The 25,149-nt window shown below is 34.7% G+C and overlaps 3 protein-coding genes and 1 pseudogene across 4 annotated transcripts; 2 read left to right on the top strand and 2 right to left on the bottom strand.

Annotated features, from left to right (window-relative positions):
- Positions 1-207: 207 nt before the first annotated feature.
- Positions 208-1,812, top strand: LOC142544324 (ribonuclease 3-like protein 2; annotated as a pseudogene).
- Positions 1,813-1,983: 171 nt separating this feature from the next.
- Positions 1,984-5,515, bottom strand: LOC142547404 (protein FAR1-RELATED SEQUENCE 5-like). 2 transcript variants are annotated; one of them, XM_075655686.1, is made up of 4 exons: positions 5,321-5,515; positions 2,471-4,635; positions 2,306-2,373; positions 1,984-2,225 (listed from the first exon to the last, which is right to left on the bottom strand). In XM_075655686.1, the coding sequence occupies exons 2-4, from the start codon at positions 3,436-3,438 to the stop codon at positions 2,182-2,184; spliced, it is 1,080 nt and encodes a 359-aa protein (XP_075511801.1). In that variant the 5' UTR covers positions 3,439-4,635; positions 5,321-5,515; the 3' UTR covers positions 1,984-2,181. The 2 variants fall into 2 exon arrangements, with proteins under 2 accessions (XP_075511801.1, XP_075511802.1); XM_075655687.1 differs by having other exon boundaries at positions 1,985-2,225; positions 2,471-3,283.
- LOC142544323 (protein FAR1-RELATED SEQUENCE 5-like) lies at positions 3,719-4,633 on the bottom strand. The gene has a single exon (XM_075651382.1). The coding sequence runs from the start codon at positions 4,631-4,633 to the stop codon at positions 3,719-3,721; it is 915 nt and encodes a 304-aa protein (XP_075507497.1).
- Positions 5,516-5,811: 296 nt separating the features above from the next.
- On the top strand, positions 5,812-10,122 carry LOC142547403 (oligopeptide transporter 4-like). The gene is made up of 6 exons (XM_075655685.1): positions 5,812-6,451; positions 7,018-7,115; positions 8,046-8,609; positions 8,699-8,951; positions 9,086-9,268; positions 9,410-10,122. Exons 1-6 carry the CDS (start codon positions 5,903-5,905, stop codon positions 10,025-10,027), a joined length of 2,265 nt encoding a protein of 754 aa, XP_075511800.1. The 5' UTR covers positions 5,812-5,902; the 3' UTR covers positions 10,028-10,122.
- The last annotated feature ends 15,027 nt before the right edge of the window (positions 10,123-25,149 follow it).

Here is a 25,149-nt window from a genome sequence, read left to right as displayed (position 1 = left end):
AATCCAAGATTCCTTTTAGAGTTAAACCATTGTATTTTTCACAAAATATGTTTAGTTATGATATATTCATCAATCCAAGAAACTAAAAAAAAAGTGAAATTAAAGCCAAATTAATTCATGCTGATTTCAAAATAAAGATAATTATTTATGCTGATATCAAAAAAACGATAATAATTCATGCTTTAATATATATATATAATATCAAGAATGTTACCCTACACACCATTTGGTGTGTACCTCGGTGGGCGCCGCTGAGTTGGCGTCCACCTCATTATTTTTTTTAGTAGTTTAAAAAAAATTATAAACAAAATTCAGAGGAACAACTTCTCAACATTAAAAACTTCACACCTCCCTTCTCCACCTCAACAATCGGCAACCCCCACCGAACAGCACCACCGCCGTCTCCCGCAGCCAAGAGAATCTCCCTCCCAAAAAATAATCGATCGACACTTACCCATCACTTCACCGCCCCAATCTCCGCCTTAGGATATAAACTCATCCACCACCCGATCTCCGCCATAGTTTCCCGATCTCCGCCAAAAACCAAGGTATGCACCGCTTACCTCTCTTCTTGTTTATTTGTTGAACAAATTTCTTTTTATTGAATTAATTAGGGCATAGTGACGTCGGTGAGGCTGGTGGAGAAGCTTCTAAAATACTCTTTCAACAACAAGAGCTTATTGGAGGAGGCACTCACTTACTCCTCCTACACTGAATCCGCTTCCTACCAGCGGCTTGAGTTTCTAGGCGATTCGGCTCTCGGCTTAGCAATTACTAGTTATCTTTTTGTGGCTTACCCAGACCTTGACCCAGGTAAGCTCTCCCTCATACGAGCCGCCAACATTAGCACGAAGAAGCTCGCGCGCATCTCCGTCCGTCACCAGTTGTACAAATATGTCCGCCACAACGCCACCACCCTTGACGAGAAGGTGTGTTGCTCTGTATTCTTTGGGAAATTTTCTATTATTTGTCACCTTGCTTAGTATGGTTCGAAGGTCGTACCTAAGTGTTTCTCTTTTTGGTAAATAGCTCTTTTTTGGCACTAAAAGCACTGACACTTTTGAGTTCTTTGTTTAAAGATTCAGGGCTTAATTCTCTTGTTGTACTTGTGGCTTCAGCTTCTTCTGAGCAAAAAGAAAATGCAAAGCTTCATGCTGCAAAAATCGCTCTTCGGAGGTTGTCTTGTGTATTTATTGATATGAAGGTGGTCGATACATGCAGCCATCTCAATGGGGATAATGAAATTGAAGGAGCAAAGCATAAGCTGCATGAGCTATGTGTCGAGAAGAAATGGCCCAAACCAAATTACAAGTAAGAGTTTTCCTGCTGGAAACTCATTGTGTTAAAATTTATTGCATCTGTAAACAATTAAGTTGATTAAGACATAATCGTCTTTGTGATAAATTCAGACCTTGCATTCCATTTGAATTAGTTTATTTTTCGTCGTTATGTTATGTTGCTGATCTCTTCATATATTATATTTATGTGTAGGATCCAAGAAGAGGTTGGTCTGGCTCATAAGAAGAAGTATATTTGTTCTGTTGAAATTGAAATTACTGAAGGTATACTCTTTGTGAAGGGGAATGAGAAATCAAAAGTGAAAGAAGCGGAGAACTCTGCAGCTTCGGCAATGCTACCTGGACTGCAAGAGTCTTAGTATCTGTGAAGTAAAAAAAATTCCATTGTATTTAAATTGCTGAAACAATTTGTGCCAGGGGAGTGCTTGTATGAACTGTAATTATATTTGTTTCTGGTGATTTATTATGTGAAATCATCAATACTATTTATTTAGCAAAAATGTGTTTCCAACCATTTGAAACGCTTTACCTATTGTCTCCCTAAACTCTACACTTTTTATCCTTATATTCTGCCTCTCAATGTACAAAGCCCTGGCTGCCGGATGTTCCTTTGCAATTGAAATGAAGAAAAAACTAGTCAAGAAAATCATGAATAAATTTATTACAGCTTTGTGTATCCATCACACAACATCCTTATTACCAAAAGCTGTTAAAAAATAACCAAACAACCCAAACTAATCAATAGAATAGAAAAACAATTCTGAAAATCAAATAACTAAACAAACGTCAAATAGTAAAGAACTTATCTATCTCATCGTTGGAATTGAATGAAAAAAATGAACAAAAAATAATAGTCATCTACAACATGACGCATAAATGAATTTCATTCATCCAAACGTATTCCAGTTGTCAACATGTTGTTAGAACCTGCAATAATAAAGATAATTATAAATGTCAATCTTTTAATGCGAAACTTTTCTTTAAAAAAGATGAAGCATTTCAAGTACCAGTCATCGATGCAAAATCTTCTTCATTTGTGTTGTCATCATTGTTATGATGATTATCTACAGTTGATCTGGTAGATGATAAATAGTCATATTTACAAAAAAATAATGAGATTAATTGGTTTGTAAAAATATTATAAAACAAACAAAAAATTAATCAACGTATACCTGTCATGCAAATTTGGACAGTTGCGCTTGTCATGTGACACACCTCGATGCCCGCATCCACGACATATCCTGGTCTTCGAGGTTGACTTCTCTTTTGATGATTTCAACCTCTTCCCGCATCCTTTTGTTCTTACTTCAGAAGGATCGGTAATACCAAAGACCCCATCCATGATTTTTTTCTTTTGACTTTCATTGCTGAATGTTCTACTAATGTTAACCTCTTTAATTTTTTTTAAAATATAATCTAATTGTTCATCTAAGAAGTTTGTTCCTTCATCAGTCAATGATGCATCATCAATTACTACAGAAGCTTTATAGGATAACCTCGAGTGTCTTGACATCAAACACATTTTTGGATCGTCGATGACATTTTGCTCAGCCATAGCATATATTGCTCCAACCTTTGCATCTCGTGTCCACCGTTTGAGTATATACTTATCAGGCAATTGAGACACTTGGTTGATACGAAAAAAAGCTAACATATGTCTGCATGGTATGCCCTCAAACTCAAATTTCATACAACTACATGATATATAATCCAACTGTTTATTATGATTGAGCGTCCTTGATTTGGAGGAAGAACAAGTTTGAAAATTCATCACATTGTAAACCCCTAATTCATCTCCTACAGATACTTGTTGCACGTAATAACCATGACTCTCACACATTTCACTTTGAAACTCCACATATTTTTTTTTCGTATACACCTTAACCATTTGAGCTTCCATTGGCCAGTTTGTCTTGATCTTGGGATGCTCATTCATATCAATATGGTCAGCAACTAACTCATTGTGCCTTTGGTGCCGGAGTGCCCTATTGAAACGGGTGATAAAATCCATTAATGAATTCTTATTAGAGACTGTACCTCTTGAAAAATGCATGTGAACTTTCAGATCTCTGACTACTTGACATTTCAGCACAAAATATATGGTTAAAATATATTGGCACCCACTTCTGTCGCAATTCATACATCAATGACAACCAATCATTTTGCTCCAAGTTAGCACACTTGATAACATCTTCCCACGACTTCTCAAATTCATCAGGTGTTGTGGAATTTTGAATGACATTCTTTATGCTTTGATAGTGGTCACGAAAAGTCATAGGGTTTAATTTATCTGGGAATTTGTTCAATATGTGCCACAAACAATATCGATGCACTGTTTTAGGGAAAACTTGTGCAATGGCTTTCGCCATAGCAGGATCTTGGTCAGTGATTATCACGTTTGGTGCACCTTTAGGCATTGCTTATATGAACTTGTTAAACAACCAAACAAAAGACTGAGTTTTCTCGTCAGTTAAAAAACCGCAACCAAACACAATTGTCCGATGATGATGATTAACTCCTACAAATGGTGCGAAAATCATACCATATGTATTAGTGTTATACATCGTATCAAACACCACAACATCACCAAATACACTGTTTGCCCTCCTTGACACAGGATCTGCCCAAAAACACATGCTAAATCTTTTATCTGAATAAGTCTCATAATCAAAGAAAAATGAGGAATTCTTGTCTTTCTCAGATGCAAAGAACTCAATCAATGTTTCGGCATCGATACCCTTTTGTTCATCTCTTAGCTTTTTCTCAAAGTTTCTAATATCTCTTTCAGTACAACCTACATGCTCGGGCCCTCCATACTCTATTTCCAATAATCGCAGTTGTTGACAAGTTGGCACATTGGCTTCTGAAAACTGTTGAGTCAATGCTTTCTTTGATGCCGAAATATTACGATGTGAGCGTAGTAAATGCACCTTCGAAGGAGTCGAGAGTGGATGATTATGGCTTTCCATGAATGTACTGACAATCCAATTAGGACCAGTTTGTTTCTTGACAACTGAAATCTTTGACTTACATCCAGTTCTAACTTCGCCGCGAGCTCTTTCATTTTTCGGTTGATCACCTTTTTCTTGTTTATTCGACCGATTTTCGTCTGTACGCCCTTCTTTAAAGCATACAAATTTCTTCCAAACAACTTCATTTGTTATCTTATTTTTCTTGTTGTTGCTTATTCTTGCGCTAAATCCTTCTTCTCGTGCGTATTGGTTATAGAGCGAAAATGCATCCTCTAATGATACGAATTCCATCCCAATTTTTGGCTTTCGATCGTCTGCAACTTGGGGAATGAATTGCTGATCATCACCGATATTTACTTCCATTACTGAGAAATATGAAATTTTAGAAAAGGTGGAAAAAAACAAGAAAATATAAAAACATCAAATTGTGTTATAATTCATACAAGCTACTATCTTTTATGATAAAAGGAGACAAAAAATAATAAAAATTCGAGAGAAAGTATTCCACCAATCAGTCATGTTTTGTTCTAATTTAAAAAAAAAATCTGTTCAACGTAGCTCACTAAAATTAATTCCTAAGTTCAATGAAACTCAAACATCACATTGTTCCAACATAAATCGATTAACTTCAGAAAATATTAGGAGGGATTAGAGAATTAGAATAGATGTAGCAATTTAACATAAGATCCTCCAGGTAGAATCTACATCACTCAACGAATCTGACTGATTCTTTAACATAATGATATATTTATTGAAGATGATTAAGTGTCATGACTTAACAAGCATTCCTCGTTATTAAGCACGGCAAGAGAATTCATCAACCGCTTGGACGCTTTCAAGATACTAAATTAACACAAAGACATGTTGCACAAACAAGGAATCATGCTACCTTCGGAGATTTTGCACTATACATCAGCTAATGAACTTGAATTTAAGATAAAAAAAATTGACGAATATTTTATTTAACCATCCAATTACTATGCCCTAATTGATTCAATAAAAAGAAATTTGTTCAACAAATAAACAAGAAGAGAGGTAAGCGGTGCATACCTTGGTTTTTGGCAGAGATCGGGAAACTATGGCGGAGATCGGGTGGTGGATGAGTTTATATCCTAAGGCGGAGATTGGGGCGGTGAAGTGATGGGTAAGTGTCGATCGATTATTTTTTGGGAGGGAGATTCTCTTGGCTGCGGGAGACGGCGGTGGTGCTGTTCGGTGGGGGTTGCGGATTGTTGAGGTGGAGAAGGGAGGTGTGAAGTTTTTAATGTTGAGAAGTTGTTCCTCTGAATTTTGTTTATAATTTTTTTTAAACTACTAAAAAAAATAATGAGGTGGGCGCCAATTCAGCTGCGCCCACCAAGGTACACACCAAATGGTGTGTAGGGTAACATTCTTGTATATAATATATATATATATATATAATTCATATATCCAAATTCAATGTATTTTTCACAAATAAGAGTCCCCATGCAGGACTCTCCCTGATATATCGCCCGATAAGCAAGAAAAATTCTTGGATTCAAAACTGATCCCTTAGATCTCTTTTTCCATAAATCTTCCAAAATCTTCCGAATCAAGATGCCTTTTCAGATATAAATACCTGACTCAGGTTCCGAGAAAATCCTAAAAGCCATGTCTTCTTCTTCCTTCAACATCGATGAAGAAAAGGGCCATTCCTTCATGCCCACAAACTCTTCAAACGCAGAGCAAAAAACCCAGGAATTCGATGAAGAAGAAGTCTCCCCCATCGAAGAAGTGAGACTTACGGTCCCGAACGACGATGATCCGACACTTCCCGTTTGGACTTTTCGCATGTGGTTCTTGGGGATGTTGTCATGCGCTCTTTTGTCTTTCCTCAACACTTTCTTCAGCTACAGAAGTGAACCACTGGTCATCACTATGATCTCTGTGCAAGTGGCGACGCTGCCCATCGGGAGATTCATGGCCAATGTGCTGCCCACCACCAAGTTCCGGCTTCCGGGATTTGGATCCAGGGAGTTCTCGCTGAATCCGGGGCCCTTTAACATGAAGGAGCATGTGTTGATCTCGATCTTCGCCAACGCCGGCTCCGCGTTCGGTGGTGGCTCCGCTTACGCTGTGGGGATTGTTGATATCATAAAGGCTATTTATATGAGGAAGATCTCGTTCTTGGCTAGTTGGATTCTTGTTATAACTACTCAGGTTCTGTTCTACTTTTTTTTCCCATTTCTTAAATTTAAGATCACCAATTTTTTTTTGTATACATTTTAATCCATAAACAAATTAGATTTTAACCTCAGTAGAGACCGTTTTGATTAGGGCTATATGATTAATTAGTAAAAAAATGTATTTTTTCCTTGAACATGTTTAGGAAAAAACAGAAGCAGACCCCGGAAATTTTAGGCATGATACAAAAATTTTGCGAAATCGGATAAATACAAATTAATTTCTCTTTATCTAGATGATGATATATCGTCCTCCCGCCCTCACCCAGATCAACCTTTATGATATCAGTTTATCATATTGTTTCGATATGTGATCATGTGATGGTCTTTGAAAGGTGCTATTTTGTGTGTAAACCTTTATTAATGCAGTGTAGTATGAGTTTTTCTATACATATAATCAAAGCTAAGATTTGATTCACAGGATATAATTGTACCCAGTACAAGTAAATTATGTTAACTATTCATAATCAATACACGTCGTAAATTTCTATAGCTGATACTGAAAAATGTTACAAAAGATTTTTTTCCCGATGATTAATGTAGGTATTGGGATATGGATGGGCTGGGATATTGAGAAAGTATGTGGTGGAGCCTGCGGATATGTGGTGGCCAGCCAGTCTCGTTCAAGTTTCTCTCTTCAGGTACTTCACCTCTACTTGTCCACATTGTATACAAAAGCAATTAATGGCACTTTCTCTCCATAGATACATTGTTTTTTACTTCTTTCTTTCTTTCTTATACACGATCATGATTAAAAAAAAAAAGCAATTAATGGCCTTTTCTCTAAATAGACATTTCGTGGTTTAATCTTTATGGACAATATAAGTAATGCATGCAGTAACTTTCAGTATGTAAATGGTTCTTACTCGGCAATACTAGTGAGCAATCGTGTGTGTTTAGTTCTTACAATATAAATTTATAAGTTTTGATTTATATCTTTATTGTTTTATTACAATGTATTTAATGTGTTAATGTTATGTATGTTGTTATTTAATATATTAAACCACATAACAAGAAGTCAATATTTATGAAATTAATATAATTTCACCTATCTATGATTTTTATGATCCATTAACTTGTTTAATCTTAGATTTTGGTACAATAACTTTTAATTTTGAATTATTTTGTTCCAATCGAATCGTTGGTGTGGTATCTTACAAGTCTAACAATTTTTAATATCATATTAGTATTTTCCTGACGTCACATCAGCATTTTTCAGTGTCACATCAGCTGTTGGATAAAAAAAATCAAAAATAAAAATTAGTGTACCGAAACAAAATTTTGTGAACTTAGTGGACCAAAATCAAGAAATGAACAAATTAGTGGATAAAAAAACTATTTTTCCATGATTATGTAATATATCGTCTCAATAATATTTGCTTTTGAGGAAGGATATAGCAGTTTTTTAGTGTTTGTTTTAATTTTATTTTCGTGATATCTTGCTTTATATTTTGTTAGGTGAAGGACACATATTGAACTATTTTATTATATTATAAGGCATATATTATTAATTGTATACATAAACAAATAAAAGAGAGTTGCATTATGTCTTTGTGTTGATGATTTTTCAGGGCTCTGCATGTAAAAGAGAGCAAAAAGAACTCAAGATCAAGATTTTTCATGATAGCCCTCGCATGCAGCTTCTGCTGGTACATTTTGCCTGGCTACCTTTTCCCCACCATAGGCTACGTCTCCATCCTCTGCCTAGCATTCCCTAAGTCAGTCACTGCCCAACAAATCGGCTCCGGCCTCAAAGGCCTCGGCGTCGGATCCTTCACTTTTGACTGGTCCGTCGTGGCGTCCTTCCTCGGAAGCCCTCTTGTCACCCCATTTTTCGCCATCTTTAATGTTTTTGTGGGCTACGTCGCGGTTGTCTACGCCCTTATACCCACGGCGTATTGGGGTTTCAACCTCTACAATGCCAAAACGTTTCCTTTATTTTCATCCCATCTGTTTAACAGCCGAGGGGAGACGTACAACGTGTCGGCCATAGTCAACGAGAAGTTCGAGATTGATCTTCCGGCATACGAGGAGAGGGGGCTCATAAACCTTAGCATCTTCTTCTCCTTGTCTTACGGGCTAAACTTTGCTGCAGTGGTGGCCACTCTCACGCACGTAGCTATGTTTAATGGGAGGTAAGAACCTTGAATATATTAATGCATGGGATATATTCCTTACCGATGTGCTATATATAATATTTGATGCATTATATTTGAATGATCAGGGAAATTTATGATCGATTCCGGGCTTCTAACAAAGGGAAGCCTGATATTCACACAAGACTTATGAAAAAGTATAAAGACATTCCGGGGTGGTGGTTTCATGGAATGCTGGTTCTCTCGCTAGCTCTGTCCCTGCTACTCTGTATCTTCATGAAAGATCAGGTTCAACTACCATGGTGGGGACTTGTTTTCGCCGCGGCGCTAGCGCTGATCTTTACTCTCCCAATCAGCATAATCACAGCCACCACCAATCAGGTTTGCATACATATATGTAATACGTGTGTGAGGTAGTTGGATTCTGATATGATATCATATGATGCATGAGTTTTATGGGGGGAAAAGTTCCGATTTTTTGTTTTAGCTAACATATTTTGTGATCAATATTTCAGACACCAGGGCTGAATGTTATCACAGAATACATAATTGGAATAATATATCCAGGGAGACCAATTGCAAATGTATGCTTCAAGACCTATGGGTATATAAGTATGAGCCAGGCAGTTTCCTTTCTCAATGACTTCAAACTTGGCCATTACATGAAAGTTCCACCAAGATCAATGTTCATGGTTCAGGTACTTCCACTCTAACCAATAGGAAAAAAGGGATTTCAAAATCGATGTGTTATGACTAAACATGAATGTGAATTTGTTGTATTCTCCAAAATTTTGTGACATCAAGCATAATCATATCATTTGTTTTCATGCATGCATCAGTTCATCGGCACGATCATCGCCGGAACGATCAATATCAGTACCGCATGGTACCTCCTAACAAGTATTGAAAACATCTGCCAAGACCAGCTACTACCAAAGAACAGCCCCTGGACCTGTCCCGGCGACCGAGTCTTCTTCGACGCATCCGTGATCTGGGGACTAGTCGGCCCTAGACGTATCTTCAGCAAGCTCGGGAACTACGGCGCGCTAAACTGGTGCTTCCTCGGCGGCGCAATCGCCCCAATCATCGTCTGGCTCGTCCACAAAGCTTTTCCCACCAAGGAGTGGATCAAACTGATTAATATCCCGGTCCTGCTGGGGGCCACAGCTGCGATGCCGCCGGCTTCCACTCTGAACTTCAACAGCTGGATCTTTGTCGGGACGATATTCAACTACTTCGTCTTCCGGTATAGAAAGAAGTGGTGGCAGATGTACAATTACGTGCTTTCGGCAGCGCTGGACGCGGGGTTGGCCTTCATGGGGGTGGTGCTGTATTTCGGTTTGGGGATGGAGAATATCACCGCGAATTGGTGGGGTACCAATGGGGAGCATTGCGACTTGGCTACTTGCCCCACTGCCAAAGGGGTTGCCGTTGATGGTTGTCCATTGCACTTGTAGTTCAATACCATTCCGTCTTTTTATTTCTTCCTCCATTCATATTATGTAAATCAAACTTTTAAGTTGGTCTTGAAAATTTTATATGTTTCTATTCATTTTATTATTATTATTATTATTTTGAAGTAACTTGAACAAAATGCTGCTTTTATTTTTCAATGTTTAAATTAATTTTTTGATAATAAAATATACAATTTAGTAAGAATTTATCTCATCTTTCAATTATTTTCACAAATTATTAGAAATTAAAGAATTATTTTCTTTATATTTTGTACATGTGATCATTTCATAATTTTCTAACCACAGATTACCAAAAGGATACATAAATTAACTTATAAGTGTTCTAGTTTTAAAATTTAATATTTTAAATTTGAAAATTACACTATTTCATTTCTATTATTCTTATTTGTTTGTAAAATCATACTTTTAAAAATCGAAATTTTTAAATTTTAATAGTAGTTACTACTGTCCTTCTAGGAATTGTGTGTGATATATTTATCCACACATGATAATTTTTGTTATTTTTAAATTATTGATTTTTTTTTTCCATTTTTTTTATTAGGAATGATAGAGTATCAAAAATATAGATAAAGATATATAAAATTTATTATAACAAATTTATATAAAAATATTATTCTACTCATTTATAAATGATAATAAATTTATTCTAAGTATTAGTAAATGCCACCGTACATGAAAATAGTTAATTACTAAAATCCTCAAATTTACGTAATTTGTTTATATATTTACTATATTTCATTTTGTACATTAAAGTTTATATTTAACTAAAATTTGTCTCCATTTTCTATTTCTTAATCCTAAAGTAATTATAACTCTTTATCTTTTTATAGTAATTATTGTTCTGTTTTAAGGAAAAAACAGAGAGTTTAGGATGAAAGAGAGTTATAACTAAGTGCAATGGAAATGAGAACGACATATTTTTAATTGCAAATGTCATCCTTATTTTTAATTAATTTAATGATTATTTATTTGATAACTTATTTGACAAAAATGAGAACGACATATTTTTAATTAATTAAATAAAAAGTTTTAGATAACTATCCTAAATAACTTGTAAAAATTAAGATTTTTTTTAAAAAAAAAAAGCCGAGAGCTTCCATAAAAAAAGACTATAAAAGAAAAAAAAAATTATATAAGTATGCAACGCCTGCGTATAATCGTTAGTAATATTGAAAATGTAACATCTTAGTCTCATAATTGAAATAATAGTATTATTAAATTTAAACAAGTACGATTTCAACGAAATGATTATTTTTATGTAAATTTTTCACTTAGTTTCAATTTTTATGTAAATAAATATGTGAAACGTCTCTTTTTTTTTAACTTTAAAATATAATAAATACTAGGAAAATTATTTTTTTTATAAACATTTTCCACTAAACTTCAAAACAATCCAACATAAAAACTAATATTTAAACACATCAAATGCATAAAGATCAATAAACCGTCCTTCAAAATTTTTTTCTTTTTATTTTATTTATAAAATATTGTTTCCTTCAGAAATCATAAAAATAACATTACGGAAAAATCGTACAGCCTTTGCATATATCATAAAAATATCATATTTTCATCATAAACATTTTAAAATATCGTTTAGCATTTGTTACGATTCGGGACACTGCCAGACCTTTCAAAATACCCGGGGGCGTAAAATGATCATTTTATCACTGGATCTCGAACTTCCCAATTTTGATTTTTTCTTACTTTTATTGACTTGAGCCTATCACAATTCATCATATAATCTTAAATTTGACTTCTAATATTTTTCTTAGATGTAAATCCGAACATTTCGATTTAATTACTTATTAACTAAACTGTTCAGCGTTTTAAAACCCGAATAATTTCAAAAATTAATATTTTCTTCTCAAATTTTAAACATAGACTTTTCATCCCTAAGCGACCCCCATGAACCACGAATCAACCCCCATGAACCATAGTTCGAACCCTTCCCCTCTCTCAGCCATGATCGAGCCGCTTCCATCCTATATAAGCTACGCACCAATTTTTCCCCGAACCATCACCGAGCCATCATGTGCCACTTACGCACCAGAACCTAGCCTACCCTCATGGACCCCACCTGAACCCTAAGCTCGTGGCCCTCCCTTCCTTCAAGCCCTGGTAAGTCCGAGTGCGCTAAGACTCTTCCTAATATCTGAACCAAGCCACGCACGGGGACAAGACCATGGCTGGCCGAGCCATGGTGTAGCAACCCCTAAACATAGCCAAGACTTCCAAGAAACACTTGAAAACCCTAGCCACTTCGACCCTCACCCGTGCGCGTCTCACAAGCCGCTGTCCAGCCTACGTCTCGTCTCTAAACGACACTTTTCCCGTCCCTTAAACATCTTATATAGAGAGCATGTCCCTTAGAACTCATAACATGACTTATATAATCATAGAAACGTCAAAAGTTTTGAGAAAATAACATGTGGCGTACCGTACTTTTAAACTACTTTAAAATTTGTGAAAAAATAAAAATTATCTTAATTAAATAGAACCTTCAAATTGCGATAACAATAAACTGATCATTCAAAATATTTTCAACGAAAAGATCACAAATAAAGTTTGCTAAAAACACTTGTTTAAATATCGTAAACAATAGCGTGAAATCAAAGTATTTGAAACATTGCATAATTTCTTAAAAACATGGGCGGTCCTCGGGTTTAGCCTCATGCTCAGTCCAAGTCGGCTCATTGGTCCCCACCCCTCGTCTCCTCCAAGTCATCATCACTTGCATCGATCAAGTCTAGTGAGTCTAAAGACTCAACACGTATAAAGTGGATATAACAAGTAATACATAATAAAACCACATGCATATTTAAATTAGAGCGTACATTCTTGAAACTTGAACGTAACAGTATAAACATACTTGAAACTTGAACGTAGTAGCATTAACATACTTGAAACTTGAACGTAGTAGCATAAACATAGACGTGCCATCATCATAAAACTTTTCATAAACATGCTTGCTTCATACATACTTGAACATACATAAACTTCATCATTTTGCGTAGAGATATGTTTCAAAGCAAGTGACACATACATAAATGTGTCTGATCAGACTAAACCACAGTACTGGGTTGGCAAGGAAAATCCACTACCACATACATGAGATCCCCGGTCATGCTTTACCGGGTAGATTGGTCCCTGGTCATGCTTTACCGCTTTCCAATCTTGATCTAAACCCGGTCATGCTTTACCGGGGTGGAGAGGTCCTCGGCCACATTCACCGACTTCCAAACCCATTCATATTTTGGTCACAAGACATTTAGCATACCTCAAAAACATATAATATTTTCTTTTGCACGTCGAACATACTTTACATGGCTTTGAGGGATTCGTTGGATCTCGCTTGGGGCCACTGCTGTACATACTAACATGAGTTCGAATACCTATCTTGCATAACTTAGACGTATAGTCATGCTCATACCCAAAGATGACAAAACGTTCTAAATCTCTCGGGACTTGACCTCGTTTAATTATCGTACTAAATCATAACATCAAACCCCAAAACGATCTGTAAAAAAATTTAATTTTTTTTTAAAAGGGTCCGTGTCGGGGTCCTTGTAGGTGCTGTAAATTCACATTTTGAAGGAAAAAGGGCACGGACTCCGTGTAAGGGTCCGGCTACGGGTCCGTGTAGGTGCTGGAATTGTGAACAAACGGAATTCCCTACACTTGTGACTTAATCCTACTCACTCGATCATAAGGACCGTGAACCAACACCTCAAGACCCATCCTAAGATGCTAAGGCACTGATTTAAACTCAAACAAACACCCCAAAACAACTACGCATCACAAACAACGCAACTCAATCCGTGAACACGACATTTGACATCAAAACGCATCCTACGGCTTCTAATGCAAACAAGTGCCTATCGATGCGAACCGACACACCAAAAACCATCCCAACATCATACTCAACATACTTAAACGCAGCAGCAAACACCCGTCGATTCCTAACGAAGCCTGCAACAATAAAACTTCAAGAACACATCAAGAACGTATTTTCAGAAAAATGCAGTTTGAGCAGTCCCACAAAAACGATCATAACCCACTCATTTATTATCCAAATATTTCGAATTTACTGTCAAATCGAAGGTATCAAAAATTTCTACGTTTTATATGTTGAAAGTTTTCCAGAAAATCGATCGAAAATTGCAGTATTTAAAATTACAGCAAATTTAGAGTTTTGAGATCCAAAAATATTTCAAAATCGATCCAACAAATTTCTGCTCAAACTTTGCACAACATACATGAATTTTCACGCATAATAAACAACAAAACGTATAATATGACAAGATCGATGCAAGAATGAAAGAATATACATGCCTTTTGATGCATAAAAATACCGTAACGACGATATTGAAGGGGAAGGATGCGAGAGACGATCCGGGACGAACGTGGCACTATTTTCTTGAAGAAAACTCAACGAGATGTGTTGGAAAAATGTAGAGGAAATGGACGGCTACTCAAGCTTTATGAACCCTAGGTTTTGTTCTCAAAAATTAAAACAAAACAAATGACATATGTGTGTGTGTGTCTCGGATGTGTAGTGTGTGTAAAAGTGTGTGTGCGCGTGCGTGTTTAGTTAAATTAGTGGAATAGAATTGGCTTAATTAGTAATTAACAACTAATTAAAAATGCTAACCCACCTCTAACTCTAATAAAATCTTTTAATTTAAAATAAAATGCACAAGTGTCATATCTTTAAAAGTTTAAAATCATAAAATCACCTAATAATTAAATTAAGCTTTTAAAATGCTAAAAATTAACTAAATCTTTTAAAGTGCCCCCATTCTATCTTAAAATAAAATACCGCATTATAAAATCACCAAAAATCGTCGTCGGTCTCATTTCCTCGATCCCGCATCGAATAATCGCCTGAACATGAAACTCAAGAAAATATTTTAACGTGCATCACATAAACATAACTTATTTGAAATAATGCAATTATACAAATTATGCATCACTAAAAATCATTTTAAACTTAAATAAACAATTTGACAATTTAATAAATGCATGGATTTTACGTGTACTGAATTTGGGCTCTACATAACCCATAAACATCAAGTATTTGATCTCAATAATTTTTCATGCTTCAAAACATAAAACACACATATTATGATTTGAATGGTGAAAAATAAAAGTTTAGAAACGTGCATTTGCGTTGAAAACGCTCGAATATTCGATCGTTGGCGCGGGTTGCAAAGAAGAACGAACGAGAGACGAAGAACCTTGAATTTTTTTGCTCTTAAATTTTAGAAAATTTAGTGTGTGTGTGTGTGTGTGTTGTGTGTGTTTTTCAGCCACTAGGAGTCTTAGAAACCTAGGTATTTGATTTATAGTTTTCGAAATTCTAGTGTTTTTAAAAGTTATGTTTTTGGTTTGGAAATAATTAGGCTCATCAATCCTAAGTAAATAAGGTCCATTAAGGCCCGATTAATTATAAAATAAAATTTTTCAAAAATAATAACTTCCGTTGCTTTAAAAGTCCTTCGTTTGACTAAAACCGGCTTCCCGGATAAAATAGGGCTCTACTCGTAAAATAATTTGGACTCCAACATTTTTTTTTAAAAAAAAATTCTATTTAATCATATTATCGAGCCATAAAAATATTTATCGAAAAATACTTTCATCTTGGTCATCTCCTCCTTTATCAGGCATAATATCGAATATCCGGACAAAATCCTTAATTTCATGAAATCATGCAATTTAAACATTCAATCATAAAATTTAAAATAAATAATTTTCGTGCATATGATTTGCGTGAACTAATTTTTGAACGTTATAATATGTTTTCATTTAATTTCAACGAGATGGAAATTTTTCTTTTGTATGTCATTTCAGGGATTATGGTGGAAAATGTAACAAAATAGTGTAAATAAATAAAGAGTTGCACACTCATGAAAACAAACCCAACACATAAATTAATTAAATCATCTATATATTTTCAATTTTCAATCAAAATTTTATCCTTGAAAGTTGTGAGACAATTTCATTTTTATAATTATTTTCTCTGATTCACATATGTATTATGATGTCGATTAGGTAAATATATTAACTGGCTAATTAAATCGACACCTCGTAGAAAACAAAAATATCAAAAAACACTTATGCAAAATCAATAAAATTTTAAACACCATGTTTATAAAAATCAGTCATAAAACCTCCAACAAAATGGAGTAAATGTGTGTGAGTTTTTATAATGTATAGCTAAAATGCATTTGATTTTTGAAAAATAAAATTAATATTTTAAGTAATTTTATTCATTTTAGAATTTTCACAAGGGATAAGTGCAATTAGCACTATATTAATATGAAATTATTAATTTATAAATTTCATAATATATTTTTTAAAAGAATAAATTTCATAATATTTCACATACTACATACAATTTGGACCTATGTTTCTAGCTCAAATCCAAACAATAAGGCCCAAAATTCTTCAAATACCAAGCTGGCCAATGGTACCCACACTGTACGAGCCCAATCATACCTCAACGGCTCCGAATTCTTAGGTTTGGAATCATTATCTTTTTCTTCTTGATAATGCAATAATTAAGGAATTTTTAAAATTTTTCTCTTTTTATTAATATGAAGTTTTAAATATTTCTTTATCTAACATGTTTTGTTTATTCATTTGATTTTTTTTAAAAAAAATCTGAAATTTGTGTATTTTAATTTCAAGTGCATATAACTGTTTTCTGTGAAAAATTCGGAGAGAAGAAGTTTGATCGTAGCTTCTGATGATCGCGCCATTAGCATCTACACCCAAGCCATTGGTGGGAGTAAATAAAAAATAAAAAATTCACAGTTTTCATTCATGTTTATAGTCATGCATTTACTTGGAACGTCGGGTATTGCTTCCCATGCATCATCTTTAGGTGTTTTTGTTGTTTTTTTCCCTTTCGGGTTTTGGTTTCTAGTTTTCTAATCGCTCTTGAGTCTTGGATATTGTCTGCCATGAATCTTCTGAGAATATTTTGTATCAGTCCATTACTTTTCTGGCACATTTGGCGCAGTTCCAACAATTTGGGGGACTGGTATGTTCATATGCATTGTGAAGTTGTTTGTTGCTTATGGTAAGATCACAGGCAATGAGGAGGATGAAAAATTAGTGTTTGAACCGAAAAAATTGAAGTGGGACATTTTTTTTGAAAAAATTCAAGACAAGATTAATCGCTCTGATACCACTTGATAGAATCAGTTAAGGCAATCGAAGTATTTAGAAGAAGCTTAATTTTGTGCAAGAATCAAGTATGACTTCTAAAGAACGTGTTATTTATTGACATTCTGGAAGTAGTCTTATTTTGTGGTTGTAGTATGGACTTTTGGTGTTGTCGGCCTACCAGGACTTATCCATGTCTCTGAGAATTCCCTTGTTCTTGCTTGTGAAATTGATATATTGCTCTTGAGATCGATATGGAATCATGTCCCATCTTGTTTGATGGTCTTCGACAGCCGGTAATTCTAAAGGATTCAAGATGCACTTGACAAATCCTCGTTACTGATGAAAACTTCATCATTAATTTTATCGCTCTTCTTTAATGGTGTGCCAAATTTTCTTTTGTGTGCTTTTCAGAGTAAATTGAGATGACAATAGTAGCTGCATGTAAATTCCTTACATGTGATATTTATAGCATTTTATTTTTTTGTTTGCACACCTTTTTGCCTTCAGCAGGGATGATATTTCGACTCGATCCTATAATTCATGAAATGCATATTGACTGGAATTTTCATTAATTATTCTTGACTAATGTTCATTTCCTTTGACAAGATCTCCTAAATAATTGACACACTTTCTTAAGCTATGTTAAACAAATACAACACAATTAAATAATTAAATAATTGTTAATTATTTATCGACGATGAATTGAATTCACGATCTATAGAATCTCCTAACTTTCGACCTATTGGACTATGACTATTAACGTGTATTCAATTTCATATGTCTATGCAAATTGTAAATTCACAGATTATATCACTCGTTCCTATTGCAACTTATTATCTCGAACTCACTCGCAATATGAAAGATTATCAAAGTTTGTTAGACATATGAAATCAATAATATAATCAAGAATGAAGCAAAAGTCGAATATTTAATTAATTACAATGACGGTTCGAGTTAGGATCCCCATAAATCCCAACAAAAAGAGTTTAGCTACTATAATTCATGCAAAAATATGCAACACGATAATTAAATAAATGTTCTTAAACTAAAAATACTAGTGTAGTCGAATAACGGAAGACACGATGCTCGAAAAATCCCGAATTCTTCAAATTTCCTCGACTCTAGTTCTTTTCCTTGCGTGCAACTGCTCTTTTTTCTGATAATCCTAAAAAATATCTGCTAGGGTTTTTCAAGTAGACAACATCAAGAAAGAATGGAAAAAATCGATGCATAATTTTTTTTCTTACTCACGCTGGGCAGATGGAATTGGCTGCCCCATCACGCTTGCCTCGCAAATAGGCTTTTCCTCGAGCTCTAGGGCGAACAACAACCTCTGCCCTAGCGCATGGCTCACATCATGCTCTTTATTCTTCTCGGGCATGCTAGGGTAGGCAAAAACATCTGTCCTAGCGCATGTTTCTCGTATTTCTTTTCATGGGCACGCTAGGGCGAGTGAAAACCTCTGCCCCAGCACGCCTGTCTCCCCAGTGCACATGAAGAAAATTGGACCAGAAAGCTTTTTCCCAAGTGCACATGAAGACAAATGGACCAGAAAGTCGAGACAGGCGCGCTGGGGCGGAGGTTTTCACCCGCCATAGCATGTCTTCTCGGCTTTTATCCTTGAATCCATCTTTCTTGATCATATGTCTTGCAAATCAACCCAGACGCATGAAAAACAATTCATCTGCATAACAAAAAAATAAAAACAAATAAATATAAACGAAATCTCACGAAACATGCATGAATGTGACTCAAAATGACACAATAAAAACATGCAAAAACGACACCTATCAACCTCATCATACTAACCTTTCGCTGACCCTGATCAAAAGAGGTTACAAGACAAACGAAACAGGAAGTAGCTCAAAGGTGCGTTCAGGGTTCTGATTTGCTGCGAATATCCAACATATACTTCTTCAATCAACACACTATGCTAGTTTTCACACATCACATAGAAGCTTATAAACTACAATCTTTCTTGGATTTTAAATGTGTGTGTGCAATGTTGGTTCGAGAATCATGCATTTCAACAGTTTAATTTCCAAAGCTGCAAGAGACTTTAATCAACATGTTGATATAAATTTACCTCTATCACATCTCTTTTCACTAATTACCGACCCACAAACACAGATGGTTCGAACTTTTCAGGCACATATCAAAACTTGAGTCAAGGTTACCTTAGACAAGATGAAATAGGTAAAAAGATAGAGTACAATGATATATCAATTCGTGCACCTTAAGATTCTGCATCTGATTTTCTTCAACTCCGTACATCCCCATCATTTTAGCCCAAAAATAGAATTTCATTCCTTTATTTGGCTCTCTCACACTTTACATCTATTTTTTTCCAAAGTTCTTTTTGCAATAACTTTTTTCTTTCACAAGTGCAACAAAAATTCATATGTTTTTATTTACACCCTTAGATATAAACAAGATGTATGGAAACATATATATGGTTTCAATTCAATCTCAGGGGTGCAAATATAAGGCTTGATGTATATGTGACAAGCATTGAACAACATATATTTCGGTAAGCTCAGTACAATGCATTGGTTCAAAAGAAGTTTTCCTAACTCATCTTCGTGCTGCTAGTAAGTGTTCATGTAAAGGAACGTGTTCAAGTTCAATTCACACCTAATGAATCTCAAATTCCTCGCAAGCAATATCATTCACTATGTTAAGCAATCATTTACGACCAACACCTGTGCACAATATATTCATCCTCCAACATCCAGACCTCCCAATTATCTAGTCCAAAGTCTGACTGCGTGTAGCATTCATCGTGCAACCACCTTTGGTGGAAGACAAATAAATATTAAACTTCCTTTTAGTTTTTCTTTTAATATGCTTGATTTAAATTTTAAATCTTATCTAAAATAGGGGATTTTAATTTTGAAAATTTGGCTCACCATTATTTTTAAAATCTCATGTCTTTGCATGTTTGCCGGATTCATTCAAATTTTGTTATTATATTAATAATAACAAATATACTGATTATTTATAATACATCACGTGAATTATAAATAATAAATGATCATCGATAGCCAAGAACTACTTGATACATATGAGTCATATATCGATCCGTATGCTAAACCTAGGTAAATGCAGAGACACGGATGCAGTATTACATAAGCCTCCAACATTTTATATATCTTCGATATTCAAAACTCTTGAGGATCTGAGTCTACCATCTTCAAATATTGATCTCCCACTAAATCTAATATTTACATTAAATTTTCATGGCACATTGTGATATAAATTTAAGAGATGGGAACAGACTATAAACCAGATCTACTTTAAATAATTATCAAATAATTTAAAACATAACGTGTAAAATATCCTAACATACAATAGAAAATTGATCATGATTCTCGATCATCATTTTACCAAATAATATCAAATATTGTATTAAATCCATAATTTCATATACTATCAAAAAATCATCTATCTCGTGACTTTATCACTAATCTTCATATTTAGAAATAAATTAATAAGTTAAATAAACATATTTATCTAACATCAATTAATTCGTTAACAATTAAATTTTAAAATCGGATTCTAATTATTTCTTTGTAAGAAAATTCCATAATTTTATCAAAATTTATTTTCAGAGGTTAATTTGATTATTCTCATAAATATCATTTTGACCCAAAAATTTTGAAATATCATAAAATTGCCCCGAGGCACTGAAAAGGAGACTCCTTGGGGCAGGACTGCCCGAGACCCTTTCAGCACTGCCCGAACAGTTCGGGAAGTTTGGTTAACCACTGCTTGAACATTTCGGGCAGAACCACACCGTCCAAAAAAATTATTAAAGACTGGGCAGACAGTGTATTGTTGCTTTGGGCAGCATTGCCCGAAACTATTCTGAGCAGCGAAAATATTAATTTTTTTGTTTTCGAAAAACAAATTTTCAGGGGCTGCATTTTTATAGCATTTCAAACGCATTTAGAAATAAAATATTCAACACAATTTAAACAACAAAAATCATACAGTTGGGAAAGCATGGCTCTGATACTACTATTGGATCACAATGTTCTCGCAACTAAGGCGCAACAGAAGTTCAAATTTTTTTGCTTTGACGTTCAAAATTAATGGACCTGGTTCGGGCACCTTTGAGGGTGCTTCAAACACAATATTCTCAATGAGCTGCAATAGCTCAGTGTTCTAAGAATGTAAACACCGATGAATTAAATCGAATTTGGTTATAAATCAAGCAGACAATACTCGAAATAATCCTTCGTTAAGAAAGCTTATCAGTTTAAAGTTTTAACTGGTGTAAATTGATTAACTGATATAAGGGGGATCAGTTCTTGCATATATCAGTTCAGTTATAGTGAGAACTGAACTGATAACAGCTCGAACTGATCAAATCAGTTTGAAAACAATGATTAAATAGTTAAGCACACAAGAATGTTTATGGATGTTTCGGAGACTTCAACTGTTCCCACGTCACGCCTTCTACCTCATTTGGAAGGATACACTAGAAGACTTTGATTTATACAACACTTTGTACAAATCCACTCAGTTTAGGACTTACTCTACTACCTAACTGAACTCATAGTCTAGACTGAAGACAGCACCTTTCAGCCAAAACTTGTTTAATGTCTGTGTGTCAAAGACTACGTACATAAGTTTATTGTCTTTGTGCAAGGCTCACTCAACTATCCAACACTCTCTATTTCTATAGGTATGTAAGTGATGGTGTGTGAGTGTGTGAGAACTAATCTATGAATACAATACAAAACTGTTCTCACACACTGAGGAAATTGTGCTTCTAATCTAAACTGATAACACGTTGAAGTGTTCCCTCAAATCTGGGCTGATTGCTTCTTATAAGCTGATGTGCATTATACGTGCCCTTCTTCTTTTGATCTTCACACAACCTTGTATATTTTTCCACACTTTTGTATTTTCCACACACTTGTTTGTTGGTGGTTTTGATCTTATATTTATAGAGGTTTCGTGTCCGTACATCAAGACTCATCAAATATGTTCGTTGCAGTTTGAATTCGTTCTTGGCTTTAAGCTCTGTTGCAACGTTCACTATTGTACTTTGATTGTACAATTGCTTTTATACCATTGTGCACAGCTGGATTCCACTTATATAAGCTTGTCGTATTCTGCAAACTGGTCGGCTCATAACGGATGTTCTGAGCTGGCTCGTCAGTTGAACTGATTTCGTTGCTTCAGTTGAACTGCTCAAATGGACTATTCATCAGTTGAGCTCTTCATCAGCTGGCCGGGCTTCTGAAGGTCTTCTGCAGAACTGTCTATCAGCTGGACAATCAGTTGAACTTGTATTCTGATATATCAGTTGAACTGGTTCAGTTTAGGCGATCGATTGGCGCTTTCAGTTTGCGTCTCGATAGCTTCTGTTTTGGCTCAATAACCGATCAATTCGAATCCTGATCAGTTCTAGTTTCTGTGCACTTAGGTAGAATCATTATAAACCAAATAACAAGTTTTGTTAACATCAAAATCAAGATTGCGAACATGAAATGTTCCAACAAAAATGTTCTTTGGGCGTAGTATAATTTTAAAAAACATTCATATGTGGTTTAGTTTATTTACCTTTTCATTTAATAATGCTGGACATCAAACTAGTTCGAGATTAGTAGAGTTGGTCATTCTTATAAATCTATACAAACTTTCTTCAATATCATTCATAATCAAGTCCACAATCAGAAGATTTGTTCCTCATGTAGACTGCACTAGAAATCTACACAAATTTGTGTAGAGCTTAGATCACCGGAATTTCAGAAATTCAGCGACGTCGGAGTGGCAGTGATGCAGCGGAAGGGTGGCCGAAAAATTTCTTCAGAAAAATTGAGACGACCGAAAAATGTGAGAGATAGAAAATTTTGTGCAAGAATTATTTTATTTTATATAACCCTTAATGAAATATTTATAAGTTTTGATTCTCAATCAAATCAAGAATCTTACTTGGATCTGCTCACTGTTATTCCATTATTTAAAATCTATCATGTATGTATTTTCCACTATTGAAAATAATATGCATAATTAAATCATTAATATATATATATTTGTGTGTGTGTGCATTTTTATATGTATTTATTATGATTTAAATTAAATAATTTTTATTTAATTACTCAATTAATTAATATATTCTAGAATGTTTTATTGATAATTTTACACTTAGTAGTCAACATTACTAATACTATTATTTATTTAATAGATTCTAAATTTACTTAATGAATAAATGTGAACTCATTATAACATCAATTGACGATCAGGCAGCGACGATGTGTCGAGGGTATAAATCTCATTCATATAATGAAAAATGAAAATTTCGAATAACAAAATATTTCACTGATTCATTTTTTACAACTGCCAATTTTGTGAATTCTTTTACTAAAACAGATCCACTCTCTTCACTTAATTAGTTGTTAACCTAATTTCCACATCTTCCACTACATGTGATTTAGAATAGCATTCATTCTTATTCAGGCTTACCCAAATTAACCACATTCTTTTCATCAACCCTTGATCAAGAACGTCAGTACTCAAACCTATCGGATACCGGTAAGAGCGTCTAGTAACCTCGCCCCATTATCCCCTAGGTGTCACTGATATTTTGTTGGAATCGAAATTTCGGAGTTTGACGATTTGAGCGTTTGAAGATTACAGAACTGATCAGCTCAACTGAACGTAACTGAACTGAAATCACTTGAACTGAAGTTGCTCGACTGATAATTAATGCGCTAAACAATCGAAGGCAACTGAAATGATTAAAGCTAACTGAAGCTGTGTAGCAAACTGAACTATCAGTTAAGACTGATCAGTTATACATTCAGTTCATCGAATCAGCTATAGAGTCAACTGATAAATCAGCTTGACACTTCATCAGTTAAAGATCGTAGCCAACAACCAAAAATTTGTACAAGAGGAGACTGTAACTTGTAGTGGGACCACCGCATATCAAAATGCCATAGTGTACGATTGTCAGAAGAATGATGACATGTCTACTCAGGACAAATCAACGGATATATGATATTTAAACGCATTCAATATTACCGTTGGAATCAAAACCTATAAATAGCCAAGAAGATCAGCTGAGAAGAGAGTGACAGTTACCGAGTTAGAAAGAACAAGAACAAGCAAATCATTCTCAGTTACAAAAAGCTCATGCTTTATCAGATATATTCATAGCTTTCAGTCTATATTTCAAGCACTAGCACAACACTTATTGTTACTATATTCGATCTTTTAAGATCAGTTGTGTTTAGAAAAATATATCAGTTGTGTACTGATAAAATTGTAAAGACACTAAGAGTTTCAGTTTGGCAGTGTTTAAGACCAAACTGAAGTGGGTTATTACAGCTTCTGTAATTAATCAAAGTCTTTCAGTGAAATCATATCCTTGAGATAGTATGGGTGACGTAGAAGTATTTGAAGTCTCCGAACATCCATAAATCATTTTGTTCTTTATTTATCAAGTATTCAATTTGTCTTTCAGTTTATTTCTGCACTTTAAGTTAACTGATTGACATTGACAACAAGATTATCGAATTCAGTTTATCACTAAATCGATTCATCCCATCGAAAAGATTTGAAAATTTTAAAGTGTTTATTCAACCCCCCCTTCTAAACACTTTCACTCACCCAATCGATCCTAACAAGTGGTATCAAAGCTCTGTCAATCTTTTTCTGAATAATTTCTATCTTTACAATCTGATTACCATGTCTTCATTCAACAAGATTTCTTGTTTTCAAAAAAATAATTTGATGACTGGAAGATCAGAATGCAGGTTCATTTAGCTGCACAGGATGATGACATGCGGTACGTCATAACTGACGGACCAATGAAAATAATGAAGGAAAATACAGCAGTTGCCATAACAGATGGAGCACCCTATCGCATCGAGAAACCACGAGAAGAGTGGACAATTGAAGATAAGAGGAAAGCC

Source organism: Primulina tabacum, chromosome 5 (genome assembly GCF_025594145.1).
Source record: "Primulina tabacum isolate GXHZ01 chromosome 5, ASM2559414v2, whole genome shotgun sequence".
Lineage (NCBI taxonomy): Eukaryota > Viridiplantae > Streptophyta > Magnoliopsida > Lamiales > Gesneriaceae > Primulina > Primulina tabacum.
Note: the sequence above shows the minus strand (reverse complement) of the source record. Positions and strands in the feature narration are given on the sequence as shown.